General features: G+C 51.2%; 1 protein-coding gene across 1 annotated transcript in view; it reads right to left on the minus strand.

Moving 5' to 3' along the window:
* The window catches only part of Kirrel3 (kirre like nephrin family adhesion molecule 3), a 547,920-nt gene that overhangs the window by 12,235 nt on the left and 518,394 nt on the right, over positions 1–17,291 (minus strand). The window contains exons 7-12 of the mRNA XM_027945488.2: positions 13,933–14,038; positions 8,660–8,808; positions 7,689–7,816; positions 6,582–6,708; positions 2,637–2,737; positions 239–437 (exon numbers count right to left, since the gene is read on the minus strand). Coding sequence (XP_027801289.1) covers positions 239–437; positions 2,637–2,737; positions 6,582–6,708; positions 7,689–7,816; positions 8,660–8,808; positions 13,933–14,038 — 810 coding nt within the window. The remainder of the gene's footprint in view (positions 1–238; positions 438–2,636; positions 2,738–6,581; positions 6,709–7,688; positions 7,817–8,659; positions 8,809–13,932; positions 14,039–17,291) is intronic.

Genomic DNA, 17,291 nt, shown 5'->3' on the forward strand with positions numbered 1-17,291 from the left:
TGGGCATCTCAACAGGACTGGTTAGCCCAGCTTGTTCTGTGGTCACCTTTCCCTGAAGTATTCTGCCACTCCCAGAAATTTCTTCCCCTTCTGGCTTCCTGATGGGGCTGGTGCCCCTTGCCTCAGAGAGGAGCCAGCCAGGGCTGTGTGGCAGGTAAAGAATGCTGTGACTGGTTCTCGGACCTGCCTTGCACCCTGCTGGTCCCCAGGTTGCTCTGGTGACCCTGGTGGCCCTCACCTTGCTCCTTGAGCCGGATGATCTCAGTGTCAGAGCCAAAGCTGTTCCAGGCGGTGCAGTTATAGATGGTTTGGAAGTCCGCCCGGACAATGTTGCTGATGGTCAGGGTGGAGATGACACCCTCCTCCGTGCTGACCGTCTCCACTGTGTAGCGCCCAGACGTCCCCGACTCCAGCACATTCTCCTTCCAGGACCAGGCCTGCCAGGGTGCCCAGAGTTAGTAGGAGACCCCTATAGGCTGCCCATGCCAGGACCTCAATGCCACCTCCCCAATATGTATATATACAGGTACATGTGCGTGTCACACTACAAACACATTGCATACACACTGCACTATACACATATATGTGTACATACATGTATATACACTACACACACAGCATATATTCACACATATATACATGCATATATAGCACACTATACACATATACATGTATACACATCACAAACACATATACGCATGTACACACAGAAGTTAGGGCCATCTCAGAGGCCATTTCCTTCCAAGGAGGGCCTTATGCACAACTGCATTTGGAACATTTTCTGGCAAAGAGGGACTCTTATGGTGACAAGCTGAGCCCTGTGTGTGTCTTTCTCCCATGTGGACCTTCTCATGGGCACCCTGTGCCATGCTGCTGACTCACTCAGCCTGAGGTAGCCCAGAATGATTCATCTAGTGTTGTGAATTGGCTTTTTCAAAAGTTTACAGGGAAGATAATTTAATTGTTTTCAGAGTCATTACATGAACATTGCAAGCACCTCAACTTGTAAGTCTCTTGCACATAACGGCTCGCAGTGTTCATGGGAACTCAAGTCATGCCAGTTAGTGCCCAGAGGCTCCATCCAGGTGAGCTGGAGCAGGGCTTTTCAAACTCTGGACCAACCTCTTCTTAGTGGTGGGGCTGCCCTGTGCTCGGCAGGCTGTTCACAGATGCCCTGGCTTCTACTCACTAAGACACCAGCATTAACCTTCAAAGTTGTGACAACCAAAAATGTCTCCAGATGCTGCCAAATATCCCCTGGGGGACAAATTGCCACTTGAGAATCACTAGCTTACAGTTAGGTATCTGTGAGAGAACGATGGTGTGGAAATGCTCAAGGGTGATTGGATGGGATGTTTTACAAGGGGCATGTGTTATATTTATGAATTATGTGTGTGTGGTGCTGGGGATCGAACCCAGAGCCTCTCACATGCTAGGTAAGTCTGGGAATCTACCAGTAAGCTACACCCCCAGCACTTTCATATTTTGTTTTGAAACAGGCTCTCAGTAAGTTGCCCCAGGGTCTCAGTAAGTGGCCTCAAACTTGTGATCCTCCTGCCTTAGCTTTCTGAATAACTGGGATTATAGATGTGAGGGCTTACATTTATATATTTTTTAAAAATTAAAAAGTGAAGTGAAGGGAGAGGCATAGGTATTAGTTCAATGTGTGAGTTTTTACAATCTTTTGGTGAATCTTTCAAACAATGAATGAACCAAATGCCTGAGAAAATGTGTAAGAGCAATAACATTCTAATAAAATCTTAGTTTACTAAGATGACAGTTACTATTTGCACAGACTGATGTCTCAGGCATACACAGGCTCTCACAAGCTCAGCACCTGGCCCCACCCGACACCACCCCCAGGCACTGCTGCCCTGTGGAAAGGAGGGACTTCCCTGTGGAGTTGACCCTGGGCAGTCTTAGAGCAGGACTCTCCTAGGCATTGGGGATTGCTGAAATAATATCTTTTCCCCAGTTGTGCTACCGAGTGCTCTCTTTTCATTACTTTCATGCCTGAGCTTCTGCCAATTTCAGATGGATTTGGGTGCAAGACCCTCTCTTTAAAAAAATGCAAACACCTGGGAGTGGGAGCAAGGGTGGGCAACAGTTCACAGGGTGCCTTGACTGTCTTTCAGGGTACAGCTGGAGGAAGGGAAGAATGGATCAGTCATTTCAGAGGGGAGCACTTACGGTGCAGGATGAGGGGTTCCCTGTTGCCATTAAGGGCAGAAGAGACTCTATTAGAGAAGGGCTCTGGGAGGCACAGAAAGCAGTAGCCAACTATAAACTCCACTTAGCTTATGATTTTGCCAGACTCGCCTTGAACCCAGGAAATAGAAGAAATCATTCATCTTTCCCCTCTTCCCCAGGATGCAGATTTGGTTAGAATCATTAACCCTGAGCTCAGCCAAATGGCAGACACATCCTGGGAACACTCCTGATCCAAGAAAGGAGGTTGCCTGCAATTGTTCTCAGGATGGGTTCCCAAGAGAGACAAGGTAGGTATGATTTTCCTTGAGGAAAGTGAGTCTGGGAGGTATGCCCCCACTGGCTGACTGCTGGGCTCTTGGCAGAGGTGACCCCTGGGCTGCTGGGGGTGGGGGCGCCAGGCCTGCCCTGTTCCCTGGAGCACTCACTATTCTGTCTGGTGGCGGTGTGCTCCGGATGAAGCATTTGATCTGGCCTTTCTCACCGTGGAGGGCGTGCTGGGTCTGGGTGCTGGAGATGATGGGGGGTCCTGTTGGGGAGACAGCAACACATTAGGGATCCAGGAAGGGCAAGTCTCCAGCTGGCACCCTCTGTGGTGGGTTCAAAAGTGTATTCATTAATCCAAGCATTCAGCAAACATTTACGGAAGGCTCACATGTGCAAGGTAGAGTGCAAGGTAGGCGACTTGAAGATAAATTAGGCATTAAGCTGTAAACCTCTCAAGGGATCATGAGTGAATGCTTCTAAGTCAGAATCCCCAGAAGACATAAATAACTGTAATAAAAGGTGGTGAGCGTTCATAGCACAGAAGCAGTGCAGATAAACTGCCAACCGACTTCAGGGGAGAGAGAATAATTCTATCTGGCGCTCTGGGAAAGCTTTAGGAAGGAGGTGGTGAACCTGGGAAGCTCCACAATGGGGGCAGGCGTCATGATGAAGGAAAACAGCCCTAATGAATGTCTCCCGCCCAGGCAGCTGTTGGAGTTCAAGCCATTTCTCAATTCTCCAGTAGAGGGCGCGCTTGCCTAACAAACTGGCTGTATTCGGTAAGGTTCCTCCGAAGGAAGAAAAAGGGTGCTGTCCCTCTACCAGGGGCCAAAATCACCCAGGATAGGTGAAATGTGTTGGCCGTGTTCACAATCTTTTTTTTTTAATATTTATTTTTTAGCTTTAGGTGGACACAATATCTTTATTTTATGTGGTGCTGAGGATCGAACCCAGTGTCTTGCACATGCTAGGCGAGTGCGCTGTTACTTGAGCCATATCCCCAGCCCCATGTTCACTATCTTAATCCAATGTGTGTCTCAGTACATCCTGTAGTTTATAATCTTGTCTCCACACACATACCTAGATGGCCCTAGTGAGACCACAGCTCTAAAACTGACCTCAATATTATCCCATCCAATATGCGTGCAGGTTCGACATGTTTATGGGTGGCAAGTTCTGAGAGTGCCTGTCACATTTAGCACATCAGGCAACAGGGAGAGTCCACCCGAAGCAGAACTTGTTCTATAGTGCTTCTTTTCCAGTTCTGCCAGTTATCTAACCTAAGTCTTTTCTGTGTGATCCCAACCTGACATTGAAAGTGGGAAAGAGAAACAGCTACTACAACCATTTGCTCAGCTAATTTTCTAGCTGGGATAAGTGGTTGGGGGATGGGGTGTGGTTGGACTCCCTTCCCCATCTCAGGGGTGATGTCTTAGGAAAGACAGATAAGAGTAATGATGGGGAGAATGTGCAAAATTATGCTGGGAACAAAACAAAAATTGCTGCAAACATAATTGCTGTTTATTAGCCACCTTAATTAAAATAGATTTGCATTTCCATGAGTAGCTCTCAGCCAAGGGAAAAAAGGTATTGGGAGCCACTCCCATGGCTTCTCTTGAGGTTAGGATACAAAGGGTTTGGGAAGAGGTGGGTAACCTCAGGGCAGGGACTTCCCCCTTCAGATGGCTGTAAGAGTGGGCTAAGCCCTGCCTTCTGCCTTTGAATCTCTTTGGCTCCAAGAGGCCTTTGGTCTAAAGAGATGAGATTCCATGTTTCTGGAACATGGATGGTTCTTTGATTTGCTGCTGGGCTAAACAGTGATGATACCATAAAATCTTTTCCTTTCACTTCCCAGGAACTACGAATTCCCAGAGGGGTTCACAAGATTCTAAAAACTATCAGCAAATGCCTATGCATTTATGGGCTCCTTAAGTGAAAACAAAAGCCAGGATAAAAAAAAATGGGATTGAGGGAGTCAGCCAATGGCAAATATCTTCCCCTTCCTGCAGCTACCTGGTTTAAGCAAGCTCAGTTGAGATCCGTGCCAATTTATTCCCCAAAGGGTTCTGGCCTGCAGGTGCCCAGGAACAGGGATTTATTGTGATGGGAACTCAGCTCCATTCTGGATGCTTCTATGCCATCACATGCCTTTGACACATGCCTGGCCCCTGTCCGAGGGCTTCACTACCCGTCCACCTATTTTCCAAAGCTGGGGACAGAAGGTTCAGTTTCTGATGGGGCTTGGCAGGCTCTTCTCCCTGAGCCACTTCATCCAGCCTCCTGCCCCAGTGCCAGGCAGCCCTAGACTGGCAGAAGTAAACAGCAGTTTCCTTACTTCAATCCCTTCAGCCTTTCTCTGCCTGGCAACCTAGGGGAGCTCTTGCTGAAAGACGTGGAGGTTGAGAGAGAGATGGAAAAATTAAACCCCAGGTGAATGCCAGGGCCCAGGCTGCTGTGTCCAGCCCAAAGCTTGAGTTCCCCAGGGTGCAGGCTGGGGTGGGGATTTCTACTCTTAAAAAACAAAAACAAAAACAAAAACAAAAAAACACCTCTTTTAATTTCCATTAAAGTGCTTGAATGTCTACAAGTGACAGAAAGATGTCAGCCCCTCCTTATTCACCCTTTTCCCCAGAAATGAGGATGCTCAGTTAATAGCTTCTGGCTCCAGGACCCTGGAAGGCACTTGTGAGTCTGAGGGTCCCAGGAGTGTGGACTGCAGCTGGCAGCAGGCGTGGACAGCCTGACTCCCCAGCGCCCTCCCCAGAGTGGGCAGTGGGAAGATGGCTGGTTCACTGTGGCCTGGTGCACTGAGCCGAGTGTCAGACACCGGCCCGGCAGGAAAAGGCTGCAGCCTGTGTTGCCATGGATATACGGAGGCGCGATCAGATGCTGTTATTTTTAGCCCTGCAGTGCCAATTTATTGGTGGCATCCTGGGGACACACAGGAAGGCTGGAGCGCTCTGGAGCTGGGGTTCTGCCCTGGACAGGTGGTCTGTGAACGCTCTGGTTTCTGGGCAGATTCACCCTCTCTCTGGGGTTGCCATACCTGTCGGGGAGGCAGAGGAAAGGAAATACACCTGGAATGGGAGCTGGCTAATGGGGACACAGAGGGGGATGCTGAGGAAGCACCAAGCACCAAGTTAGTTCTCTAGCAAAGGGGGAGACTAGATGAGGCTGTCAGTGGGCAGCTCCCTGGGTGGAGATGAAGCCAACAGGATGATTTCCCTCAGAGAGTCCCCTCCCAGGCCCCTGTCTGGAGCCAGATCTAGAGGCTTACACAGCTGGGTCTGTGGCTTAGATTTTTGATCCCAGGTAGCCTTTGGTGGGAGCAGGGTCTCCCAAAGGATCATGACCACACCAGAAATGGGGTCAAACCCTTGGAGGTGGCTGAGGGACATGGCCTTGGTGTCTCTCACCCTCTCCAATAGGTAGCTTTATCACAGCCCAAACACACATCACAGTGGGGACATTGGGGTTTCTGTTTTGGCACCACACCTTCTTGGATCTGCCCTGGGCTAGGTCCCAGCTTCTCTATGGCCACCCACATTGGCATCCAGATCTGATCTGAAGATCCTGCCCCTCTACCATAGCTATTGACAGACTCCCACTATTACAACACTGTCCTGCTGTCATTATTATCGTTGTGTATAGTAAGACATGTTCCTCACCTTCAAGAGGACCCTACACACCTGGTCCCTGGGGTGGTGACAGCTCTCCACGGCTGAGTGGCTCTGTGTGATGGGAAGAGTCTGGCCATAAAAGTGGGGGATGTGCCTTTAAACTCCCCATGGCCAGGTCAAGATCAAAGGGCAGACAAGGGATATGGTCACAAGGGTGACCTCTGACTCTTTTCCTGTCCAGGATAAAAAATCATCAGCTACTATGAGACCCCTTTAAACATAACAAAAAGGAGAGATGTGATCAGAAAACCCCCCAGGTTCTTCTTCACCTCCAACCTTGGCTCTGACCAGGACTCCAAAAGAGGCAGACATAACTACTAAGGACCATAGCTGGAGGTGGTAGCAAGGCCCAGAGCCAGTGACAGTCTCTTTGGGGCAATGCCTGGTGCACCCTCCACCCCAGCCCACCCTCCTGGGGGGTCTTACCATTGACAGTCAGGGTCACCTCGCGCTCCCCAGCTCCTACCCGGGGCACCACAGCCCGGCACACATACTTCCCAGCATCCTCCTGGCGGACAGATTTGAGTGTCAGGGTCTTCTCGTTGCTGAGAACCTAGAAAAATGGGGGAGGGTCAGACACAAAGAGCAGGGGTGGGGGGGCGGCGAGGATTCACTCTTTTTGTCTCTCATCCTGGTGGCTGAGAGGCAGGCCTGGTAGTGAGTAGGCGACAGTGTCCTGGTAAAAGCCCAGGTGGGAAGGCAGTAGGCAGACTGGGCCCTGTGGATGTGGAGAGCAGCCCCCACCTACACAGAGACGCTGCTGCAGTACGTCCAGGTGCAGCCCTGTGGGCAGTGTGTGGAGGGAGGACTCCCTGGCTGGGTACCCCCAGCTTTCCAGAGAGAGGGGATGCTGACCATCCTCTACCTTCAATGGCTCATCCTCTCCCAGGCTGGCCATGGATGAGATTACCCTGTGGCTGAATGGTGGAGGGTCCTGGACCTGTGTGGTCTGAGTCAGGTTCAGTATCCCTTTGGGACACAGTTTGGGGCGATGACAGGAAAGTAGACTTTGGCATTAGATAGGTCAGTGATTGAGACCTGGCTCTGGCAGCTAATACCCGTGTGGCTCTGGTCAGTTACTGGCCATCTCAGAGGCTTAGTTCCTTCTGTCTCCCTCTCCTTTCTTACTCAAGGCCCTCACTGCGGCCCCTGTGGAGGGTCGTCTGGCAAACTCATGAACACTACAGAATACATACATTTCAAAAGAAGACCCCAGGAAGAAAGCCAAGGGTAACTCCAAGGTTAGGGGTAACATTTTGGGCTGGGAGAGAGCTGAAAAGTCTTTCAAGTGACTTCCCCCAAACTCCATGTTACTGACTACCTGCTTTTGTAAGGTTGACCATAGGGCAAAATTGCAAAAGCTGAATGTGTTCAGGGTGAGATGGGTACAGGTGGGCACCTGGGTTCCCTCTCCTCTTTATGGGACCCTCTTCTGGAGGCTGACTCTCTTCACCTAACTGTGAGAGGGGCCCTCCTGACCTACTATGCCCCCACCCTGCCAGAGGTCCCCTGGGGTCAGCGTGGTGGACTCACCACGCCAGAGCCCCGCTTCATCCATACGATGGTGAGGGACGGGTTGCCAATCCAGGCGCAGCTGAAGACTGCATCAGAGCCCAGATCCACGAGCAGGGACTGGGGCTCTGTGGTCATCCTGGGTCCAACTATGATGGGGAGGAAGAAGAAGAGAGGCGTCAGGTGGGCTGGGGAGCTCCCGCAACCCTCCTGCTGCCCCCAGCATTGTGACAGGAGGAAAGGAAAGAGCAGGGTATTGGGCCATCTCAATCCACTGGGCCCATTCCTTTACCCTTCTACCTGGGCTGGACCTGGGGTCTGGGATTGGGAAGTGAGAAGGAGACCCCTGTCCCCCACACTCAGCCTTTCTTAGGTCCACAAGAAGTAGGCAGTACCATCCCTAGAAAATGTGCTTGAAGCCATGTGCTGTGGCACACACCTGTATTCCCAGCTATTTAGGAGGTTGGGGCAGGAGGATCACAGGCGTAAAGTCAGCCTGGCAACCTAGTAAGACTGTGTCTCAAAATTTAAAAAAAAAAAATGGGTCTGGGGGTGTAGCTCAGAGGTAGAGTGCCCTTGGGTTCAATCCTCAATACTGAGAAAATAAATAAACAACAACAACAACAACTAAGAAGGAACAGAAGAGAGCTTGGTCCCTTTCCCTCTCTGTGCCAGGTGATAACAGGTGAGAAGGCAGCTGTTTGTAAGCCAGGAAGGGAGCCCTCACCAGAACCAACCACACTGGCACTCTGGTTTCTGTTGTTTAAGTCATCCAGACTATGGTAATTTGTTATAGCAGTCTGAGCTGGGTCATTCTGAAGATCAAAATAAGCATGAAACCCTAGACAAGGAAGCTTTTTGCAAAGTACAATGCACTGTACGCTTGGGAAGCATGATGTTTGTGTTGCATGCAATGAATCCAGCCATGGTTCCTCCGGCCAGAGACTACCCAGTTCTGCTCATTCAGAGAAGCTCCCAATTTCTGTACTCACAATAGACGTCCACTGTGCGGCTGAGGTTGGTGCTGCCCAGGGCATTGGTCACCTCGCAGGACACAGGCTCTGAGAAGTACGTGTAGTCCACGGTGGTTCTATACACCTCCCCAGAGGCCTCCTTGATGATCTGGCCCCGCTTGGCCCATCTGCAACAGAGGCCAGGGTGCTGGGTGCATCTCGAATGCAAGGCTGTCCCTCAGGGAGCTGGATGCCCCCATCCCACAAGAAAGCAGCTCTCTCAGGGGCTGTCTCTGCACAGGGGTTATTTCAAAGGCTCAGGAGGAGTTGGACTTGTACCCTCCCATAGGTCATGCAGGCGGTGGGCTTTGGGGCCATAGTCAGTGGCATTTGACAAGTGGGTTATTCGGGAGGGAGGTATCTTGGTTATCGGGCTGGCCAGCCCATCTGCCTGGCTAGACCATGGACAACCCAACTGTTGGACACCAAATAGCCTGGATGTTCTGCTCTGAGCTCTGTCATAGGCCCTACCCTGGGAAACATTGGAAAAGGGGTATGAATCTATGCCCTGGGAGTTCAAGGTCTAGTGATTACATGCCTATGTACCAGTGTGCATGTGGACACACACGTCCCTACACACACAGAGAAAACCGAGGCCCCAGGAAGTTTGGTTTTCAAGCACAGTGAGATGTGGGAGGGGTGTGAGGTGCCTGCCTGTCCCTCTCTTCCCACATGCCCCCCTCTCTCAGCTCTCAGTCCTGACTCCTGCTCTCAGGGCAGGGCCCTTCTGGTGCTCCTGCTCTCCCTGGAAGTCCATTCAACCTCTCCCAGGGTTGGCGCTTGCTCCGATTCCTCCGCAGCCTCTGCTCTCTCACCTGCCTTTATTATTACAAGGTCACATCTCCATCAACCCTGATTCATAGTGGGGGGGAAGACAGGAGGTTTCTCTCAGATGCCAATCAGTACCGCAGGGAATGGAGGTGGCAGAGACCGAAAAGCCTTAGGCTTGGCTTGGTTCTGACTGACCCTGGGATGGCAATTGCTGCATTGGACCAGCTACCAGGTCCCTTCCATGTGTCTGCAGAGCTGCAGCCCCGTAAGGGTGCTTGCATGCATCGAGAATGTGTGTGCATGTGAGCCTTTGCACGTGGGTATGAGCATGTACATGTGTGTGCGTGTGCACGTGTGTGAAGGTGGGACCTTTCCTTGCAGATCTCCAAGGAGAGAGAGCTCACCGCTTTCCTGGTATAATCAATCCTATTGAGGATAGCAGTCCCTCTCTTTGAAATCACAGAATTTCTAACCAGGTTCCTCCTATTGTAGCTCAAGGCAGCTTTAGGGCTGTGTCTTTCTGAAGCTGGAGAGGCTGCTCAGCCTCCACCTTGGTGCCCTACAGCCACGGCTCCCCTGTGGCTGCTGGCTGCTCTCTTCCCCTTCCTGTGCTCTTGGATCTTTCCTGGTACTACTGAGTCCCATCTCCTCCCTCCCCTCCATCAGTTCTTGGCCCAGTCTGGTCTAGTCCCGAAAGACACCACTTCTGTGCATCCCATGGAACACCTAGGCTGGCACCACACGGTTGTTATCTTGAATTAATATCGGGTAATTATTAAGAACACGATTAATAATAACAATTATGGTTTAACAACAAGAGCAAAGCATAGCTCCCTGAGAGCTTAAGGAGCTTCCCAACAAACCATTATGAGTTATTCATGAATCGTTTCAATTCCTAAGTTTAATTTAATGACCAGACTTAATAGTCAGGCACGGCCCCTGCCTGAGGTGGATTAATTCAGTTTCAGACACACAGTCGGGGATCTGTGTCCAGACCCTATTTCTTCTACTCGGCTGAAGCGAGGGGGTTGGAGCAGTGGGGAGGGCAGGAAGAAGCTCTGCTCTACCCAAGTCAGGCCCCTGCTCCTGGCTGCTTTCAGCACCAGGGGACTGGGGCTGAGGCTGGGGCTGGCTTGGGGCCAGGATTACTGGGTCTAATGGGCAGGCCCAGGTGTTTTTCTTCCCCAGGGCCTCTGGGAGAAGTTAGGCCTTTTCTGACTGGGGCCCTTAGGGAGGGGGCTCTCTCAGAGCTGTAGCAGGAGCTGGCTGTGGGGGTAGGATCCTCAGGAACCCAAGGCCAGGGCCTTTTGAGGCGGTACCCCTCCCTCCACTCCACCAGAGACCTCTGCTCCCATCTTGCTCAGCCTGTCCAGCCAGTCTTTCCTCCCACTCTTCTTCCCTCCCACACTAAACAGCCCTCTGAGGGGCCTTTTCACAAGCCCAAAGGCTCTAACCACTGCACTCCAGCCATAGCATGGGGCTGGAAACCAAAGAGCCTCCACCCCCTCTCATCTCTTCCCTTTCCTCTTGTTGGTCTGTGGCTCCTCTTCCTCTTGGGGGTCAGAACATTCTAGTGCATCTGCTGTTACTTCTACCGCCTCTCCCAGCCCCTCTGAAATGGAGTCAGCTTAAGCCTTTCCCAATCAATGTCTAATTTGGTCTGAACAAATGTAAGAGGATTAATTATTTATATCACAGAATCAGGAGGCCTGGCATGTCACAGCCCTCACACTGGAGCATTGAACAGCCCTGCGCTTCGTCTGGGCAGTGCCAGCACCCCCATCCTGCTGTCTGCTGGAGACACACAGAAAAACCTTCCAAAGAAAAAGCCCACAGCACCTCTCGCCCCAGGTCCCTGGGGGCAGCTGAAATAACAGCCTCTCTGCCCAGCCGTGCCCCTTTTGGGATGTTGGCATGGGGGAGGGCCAATCTCTAATTTCAGAGATTACAGCCTTTTAGGTAGACCAGAGAGGAAGCAATCAAGACGAATCAAAATAAAGAAACAAAGATCCCTGTAATCGTGTCAAAGTCAGTTGGGAAAAATCAATGTACTTATGTGATGGGATTTGCTTAAGGCTTTTCCCCCTGGGTTCCAACGCTGCATCTAGAAGGAGAATTTGGTGAGGTCTTGTGGGGGTGGGGAGGGGCTGAGCAGGTGTGGGTGGGCTCGGGTGCCTGCAGGTGCCCGCAGCCTCCTCTCTCCACAGCCCTTCTACCTCCTTTGTTTTGCAGCTCAGCCTACCCGGACTCTCCTGCCTTTTCCTGGGTGCCAGAGGGCTCCCCCAAAGCCTCTGGAATCCTGGAGGGAGCCCAAGCCTGCACTAACACGTTTTCAGGGCCCTTGGCTAATCATGATGGACAGTGATGAATAAGAACTAGTGCCCCTCCTGCTCCTCAGGGCTCCTTTATACAGGAGGGTCTCGCTTGGGGTTCCCTGAGCTCCAGAGTGGGACAGAGAGGAAGGGAATCCCACAGGATCCTAGTGTCTAGGGAAACCTGTATGTTCTCTGTGTGTTTATTAACTTTTTATTTGAAAAAAATCCCAACTTTCAAAATGAGAGAAGAGTTGCAATATAGCCCCGTTAACTGCCATCTTTTCTTTGCCTAGATTCACGAGTTTTCACGATTGACCACATGTGCTTTATAATGACCTTGTCCTTATTGTCATTGGTCTTCTTGCTGTTTTTTTAAGTGGGTGGCCCTGGCAGTCAGGTTCAGCAGCCTCCTTTCCTGCACATTTGCATAACCTGCCACGGTGTGGGGTGGCCTGCTGGCAGAGGCTCTATCTTCTGGGTCTTATCCTGCTGTGTGTCCAGTCTCTGATCACTAAGTACTCAGATGACCGGGATCTTGGCAGTGACAAGAAGTGGAAATTGGAATCTGTCTGTCCCTGTCTCTGGGATTCAGCAGTCATTTGGGGTCCGGTTGTGAAGGTGAATGGGGCAGGGGTAGGTCCTGGGTGGGGGCTCTCTAGGTGACAGGGGCTGCCCTGGGAAACTGGCATTAGCAGAGTTTTCTGGGCATGTCACACCTGGTATTTGGGGACCATGAACTCAGGGATGGGAGCAGACAGAGGAGAGCAGCCCAGGCCCAGCAGGCCTGGGGTGACAGTTCAGAGAGAAGGAGTCTTGGTTTTTCCTTCTGGATCTTTAAGTCACTTCTGGACAGACGCCAGACCCTAGCCATATCAGACCTGCCTGCTGGACCTGAATGGGTTGCACAATTTCTGGGAGCCAGGGGTCCTTGGCTTGGAAGGGACCCTGAAGGTCACCTGATCTTACTGCATCCAGGGTAGGGAAGGGTTAAATCAGGTGGGGCAGATGGGTTTTCATCCTATTTTAAAATGTCCTTAGGGAAAGGTTCATGTCCTTCCTGGGTTCCTTGTTCCCAGGCTGCTTAATTATCCACGCTGCAGGGAGCTGTTCCTTATGTGCAACCTGAGTCTCTGCTGCCTCTTTGACCCATTTCCTTCCCTTCTGCCTGCTGGGGCTGTGTTGCCTCCTGTCTCCCCAGTCCTCCACTTCCTAAGGCCGGCTGCTTTCCTAGACTGAGAACATTATCCTCCTTGGCATTTTCTGAGGCTGCAGCTTAATGACCGAATCCATGCAGAAGTGATGCCCTGGGCCCTGCCATGGAGCCCGGGCTGGTGGGAAAGGACAGGGCCGAGTTAGGGCGTTGGTGAGTATCACAAAGGAACATCCAAAGGAGGTGAGGTAAGTATCCTCAGCCTGCATTTGAGAAACTCTCAGATCACTTAGTTTCTGGAATCCTGTGTGGCGATGCACATAGGTGGGGAGGCTCCCAGAGGAGCAGCTCTGGGCCTTCAGAGATCGCATCCATCAGATGCACATAAGGAGCCCTAGTTTGATGCCATGCGCTGTGTTACATGCTGAGAGCCATAAGTGACTAAATTGCAGTTCTTGCCTTTAAGAAGCTCTGTTAAGAGGCAAAGATACAAGTGAGTGAGATCCTGTTTCAAAATAAAAAGGGCTGGGGATGTAGCTTAGGGTAAAAAGTCTCCTGTGTTCAATCCCTAATACTAAAAAAAAAACCCCAAAAAACAAAAACAGTGATGGTTTTATCAATGTTGTGGCAAGAACACATGGGTTTTGAGGCTCCCACTGAACCCTGAGCAGTCAAACAGAGTCTAGTGACTCTCCTGACTCTTCTGGTGTGTTTTAACTTTTGTTTCTGAGCCTTTTTCCTTCTTTTCAGAAATACCGAGTAACCAAGCTGTTGGAACAAGAGGGGCACAGTATCCTGCCTCCTGTGGAAGAGGCATGCGTGCCGCATGAAGGAAGGGAAGAGTCCACCTGGCCAGCAGGTGGGTGGGTGTGGGGGTTATTTGATTACAAGGCTATCTGGACACCTGCAGTGAATCACTCATGGTAGCCATGCATGGACGATAAGTGACATCCTACGTGACAGGCACGGGGTGGGGGGTTGAGGTCAGGCTGTGCCTCCACCGCAGTGATGCTCACCTGTACTGGGTGACAGCTGGGTTGGCCTTTGCAGAGCAGTGGAATGTGACGACGTTGTCCTCCAGCACGGGTTGCGGTTCCACTGACAGGTTGACAAGTGGGGGGTCTGCAGGGAGAAGAAATTCTCTTGTAGACGGGGCAGAGGGGGGGCGTGGAATTTTAGGGCAGAAAGACCCTCTGGAACACGAGGAGGTTAAGGCCAGAGATGCCACCATATGGCGCCCTCAGAATAGCCACCATGCTTGAGGTCTTCAGAAAGAGGGGCTCAGCAGGAGGCTCCTGCTCCCTGGAGGTGCAAACCTCAAGGGTCCTGGGGGGACCTTGGCCCCTCTGTGGATTCAAGGCCTGCTATTGAAGTGAATGTCCCTCGGGGAGCTGCCATTGTTTGGGTCTCAGGAGCATTCTGTCCAGCCTCCAGCTTCTGGACAGAACAAAACACTTCAGGAAGCAGAGGAGAAGCAGGTGCAGGGTTTGGGGGAGTGTGGACCCCCAGCTCCATTTCAGTACCAGCTTCCTGTCTTTGAAATGTCTGTTTGTTTCTCTCTGTGTGAAGGTTCTGGGGCATCTGGTAACTTGAAAGTGGCATTTACAGCCTTTCATCAGCATGATCATCTCCACTGAGTCCTGACTGGTGTCACCAGTCCCTCAGCTCCCAGGGCTGGGGCTACAGTTTTCTCATTTGACACGATAAGAAGCCAAACTCTGAAGTGCTAAATGGTGGGAGGTGGAGGAGACAGAAAGTAAGAGAGAGAGGGAGAGAGACAGGAAGACAGGAACCAGCAACAGCAAGACACAGTGAGATCTACACAGATGGTTTGGGAGGAAAGCAGAGTGGCATGGACATGTTGGAGAGACAGAGACACAGAGGGTAACAGAGACCTGGGAGAGACTACAGAGAGGGACAGACAGACAGAAACAGAGAGGAGGGATGAGAGAGGAAGAGAGATAGGTACAGAGATGAGGGAGAGGAAAGAGAGGGATGGGTACAAAGATGAGGGAGAGAGACAGAGACATGGGTGGACCAACAGACTGACAGACACGGATTGAGAAATGCAGAAGAGTAAAAAAAGGAGACAGAAACCTAGAGAAGCAGAGAGATGGGCAGAGACAGACAGACATATTTGCAGCGATGCATAATCACAGGAAAATTTCACACTGAAAGCAGAAAAGACAAAGGGAGACCCAGCAGGCGGAGACAGAAAATGACAGGGTGTTAGGAGAAACTCCAAACAAAATAACAAGAAATAGAGAAAAGGGAGAGGGAAAAACAGACTTGAGAGGTGGAAAAATGGGAATAGAGTTTGAGGGGTCTTCAGCAGAGAGGAAGAGAGGTGGAGACCAGCCCACAAATGGCCTCATGTCAGCCTGGCCCTGCCCTGCTCAGGGGCATCTGCTCTCGACTGGGTCACCCTGCTGCTGGGATCCCATAGCTCCAGACTCTGCCCCCGCGTCATCTGCACCCCAGGGGAGAGGAGGCCATGATCCAGTGCTCGACCCTCTCCCTTGTCACGGCCTGGAGGCCAGGCTGGCTTTCAACTTTAGGCTGACTTAAAGGGCACTTCAGTTCCCACGTGCTAGCCAGCACCCTGGGCTGCTCCCCACCAGCACGCAAAGCAAATTGTGAAAGGTCATGAGGGTTTGCTAGGGGTTTCAGCCCAGAAAAAGAAGTAAGGAAGCCAGTTCTGTAGAGGCCATCAAGAAAAATACTGATCACTCTGATTCCCTGTGAAAAGAGGCACAGGGAAAAAGACTGTGGCCACTGGGTGTGGGCACCTAGTTGAGGCAGGTGAGGTTCTGAGACCCTGTAGCTGCGGAATAAGGCTGGAGGTGAGGTCAGGACTACTGACCCCCATGCATGCTAGTGCCATGTTTCACTGCCAGTGTGGGAACATAGACGTTGGCCTGTGAGGTGTCCACTGGACTTGTTAGGATCTGCAGATGCTGGGGAAAGAACTCCATGATCTGAGCAGTGGGTAGTTACCTATGTTGGAAGCCTATTCTCATAATATCTCCTAGTTCAGGATGGGAACTACATAACTGGGAAGCATCTGGTGCAGGAGCAGCTGGTCTGCTACCTTTTTTGTGGGCAATTACAAGGCACTGTTGGGAGGTGGTGGAAACCTTGAGAGGCGGGCCCTAGTGGGAGGTATTTCAATCATTGAGCATGTGCTTTTGGCGGGGGTGGGGAATGCTGTGGGATCCTGGTCTCTTCCTCTTTCTCTCTTTCGCTTCCTGGTTATGAGGTGAGCCATCTTGCTCCACCATACTCTCCTGCCATGATATGCTACCTTGCCACATACCCAAAACAACAGGGTCAATAAACCGTGGACTGGAACCTCCAAAACTCTGATACAAAATCAACGTTTCCTTTTTATAAGTTGATTATCCCAGGTATTTCTTTTAGTGGTGGAAAGCTAACTAACACAGGTGGCTATTTCAACCAATAATGCAAATGGTCACAAAGATGTATCTGGCAAGGAATAGCCATGAGAACTCTCCTTCTACCTCCCAGGACCCTCGCCCACCCACCTAGACAATCCTACATCCTCTCCCCAGCTGCTGCCTACCAGCTTCGAGAGCAAGGCTGAATCAGGCAGCTGACCCTCTTTCCATGCAGGGCTGGTGGCTAAGCTGATCACCTGTGGAGACCCAGAGGGGAGGTTGCACCTTGCTGTGGAGAAGCATGTCTGGAGGCATAGGGGTTTGGTGATTGTCATTTGGACCCAATATGCAGCTGGCCCGTGTCCTCACATGATGAATCCCAATACTGTGAAACCAGCTTTTGTTTGAGGAAGTGAAGGTGTCATTTCAATAGAATCTAGGAACCCACCATAGAATTAGGGGAGAAATTTGAGGGATAGAAGGCCCATCCCTTAGCTAAGTGTCCTTTACAAAGTGTTGGGTTCTTGGGAGGCAGGGGAATGGAGCCCACCTATTGGAGGACCCTTCTTTCTGCCTGATGCTCCACCACACACCTGCCATTATCAGTTTAGCCCGTGGAGGCCTCTCTTCTGTTTTCTCCCTTCCTTTCTGCAATATGTTTAGTCCCCAGCCTGTCCTGAAGAGCCTCAGGAGAGCAGTCCCAGGAGGGCTCCACACACACACATCAGTTTTACCTGCACACCTCCACTCCAGACTCAGAGATGCCTTCTCCATTCCTCTCCCGTCTCCTCTGGATGTGCAGGATATGAATTTCCAGGAGTCTGCCAAGCTCCCGAAGTATAAATAGTTTATGTCATATCCAACTATTAAACATGATTTTAATCCCACTTGTGATGTCGGCTGCATAACTTGCAGGAGGGCAGCTTTGATGTAGCTAGTGGAACTGAGATCACATTGAACAGATGTTACAGCTGAGA

Source organism: Marmota flaviventris, chromosome 9 (genome assembly GCF_047511675.1).
Source record: "Marmota flaviventris isolate mMarFla1 chromosome 9, mMarFla1.hap1, whole genome shotgun sequence".
NCBI classification, from domain to species: domain Eukaryota; kingdom Metazoa; phylum Chordata; class Mammalia; order Rodentia; family Sciuridae; genus Marmota; species Marmota flaviventris.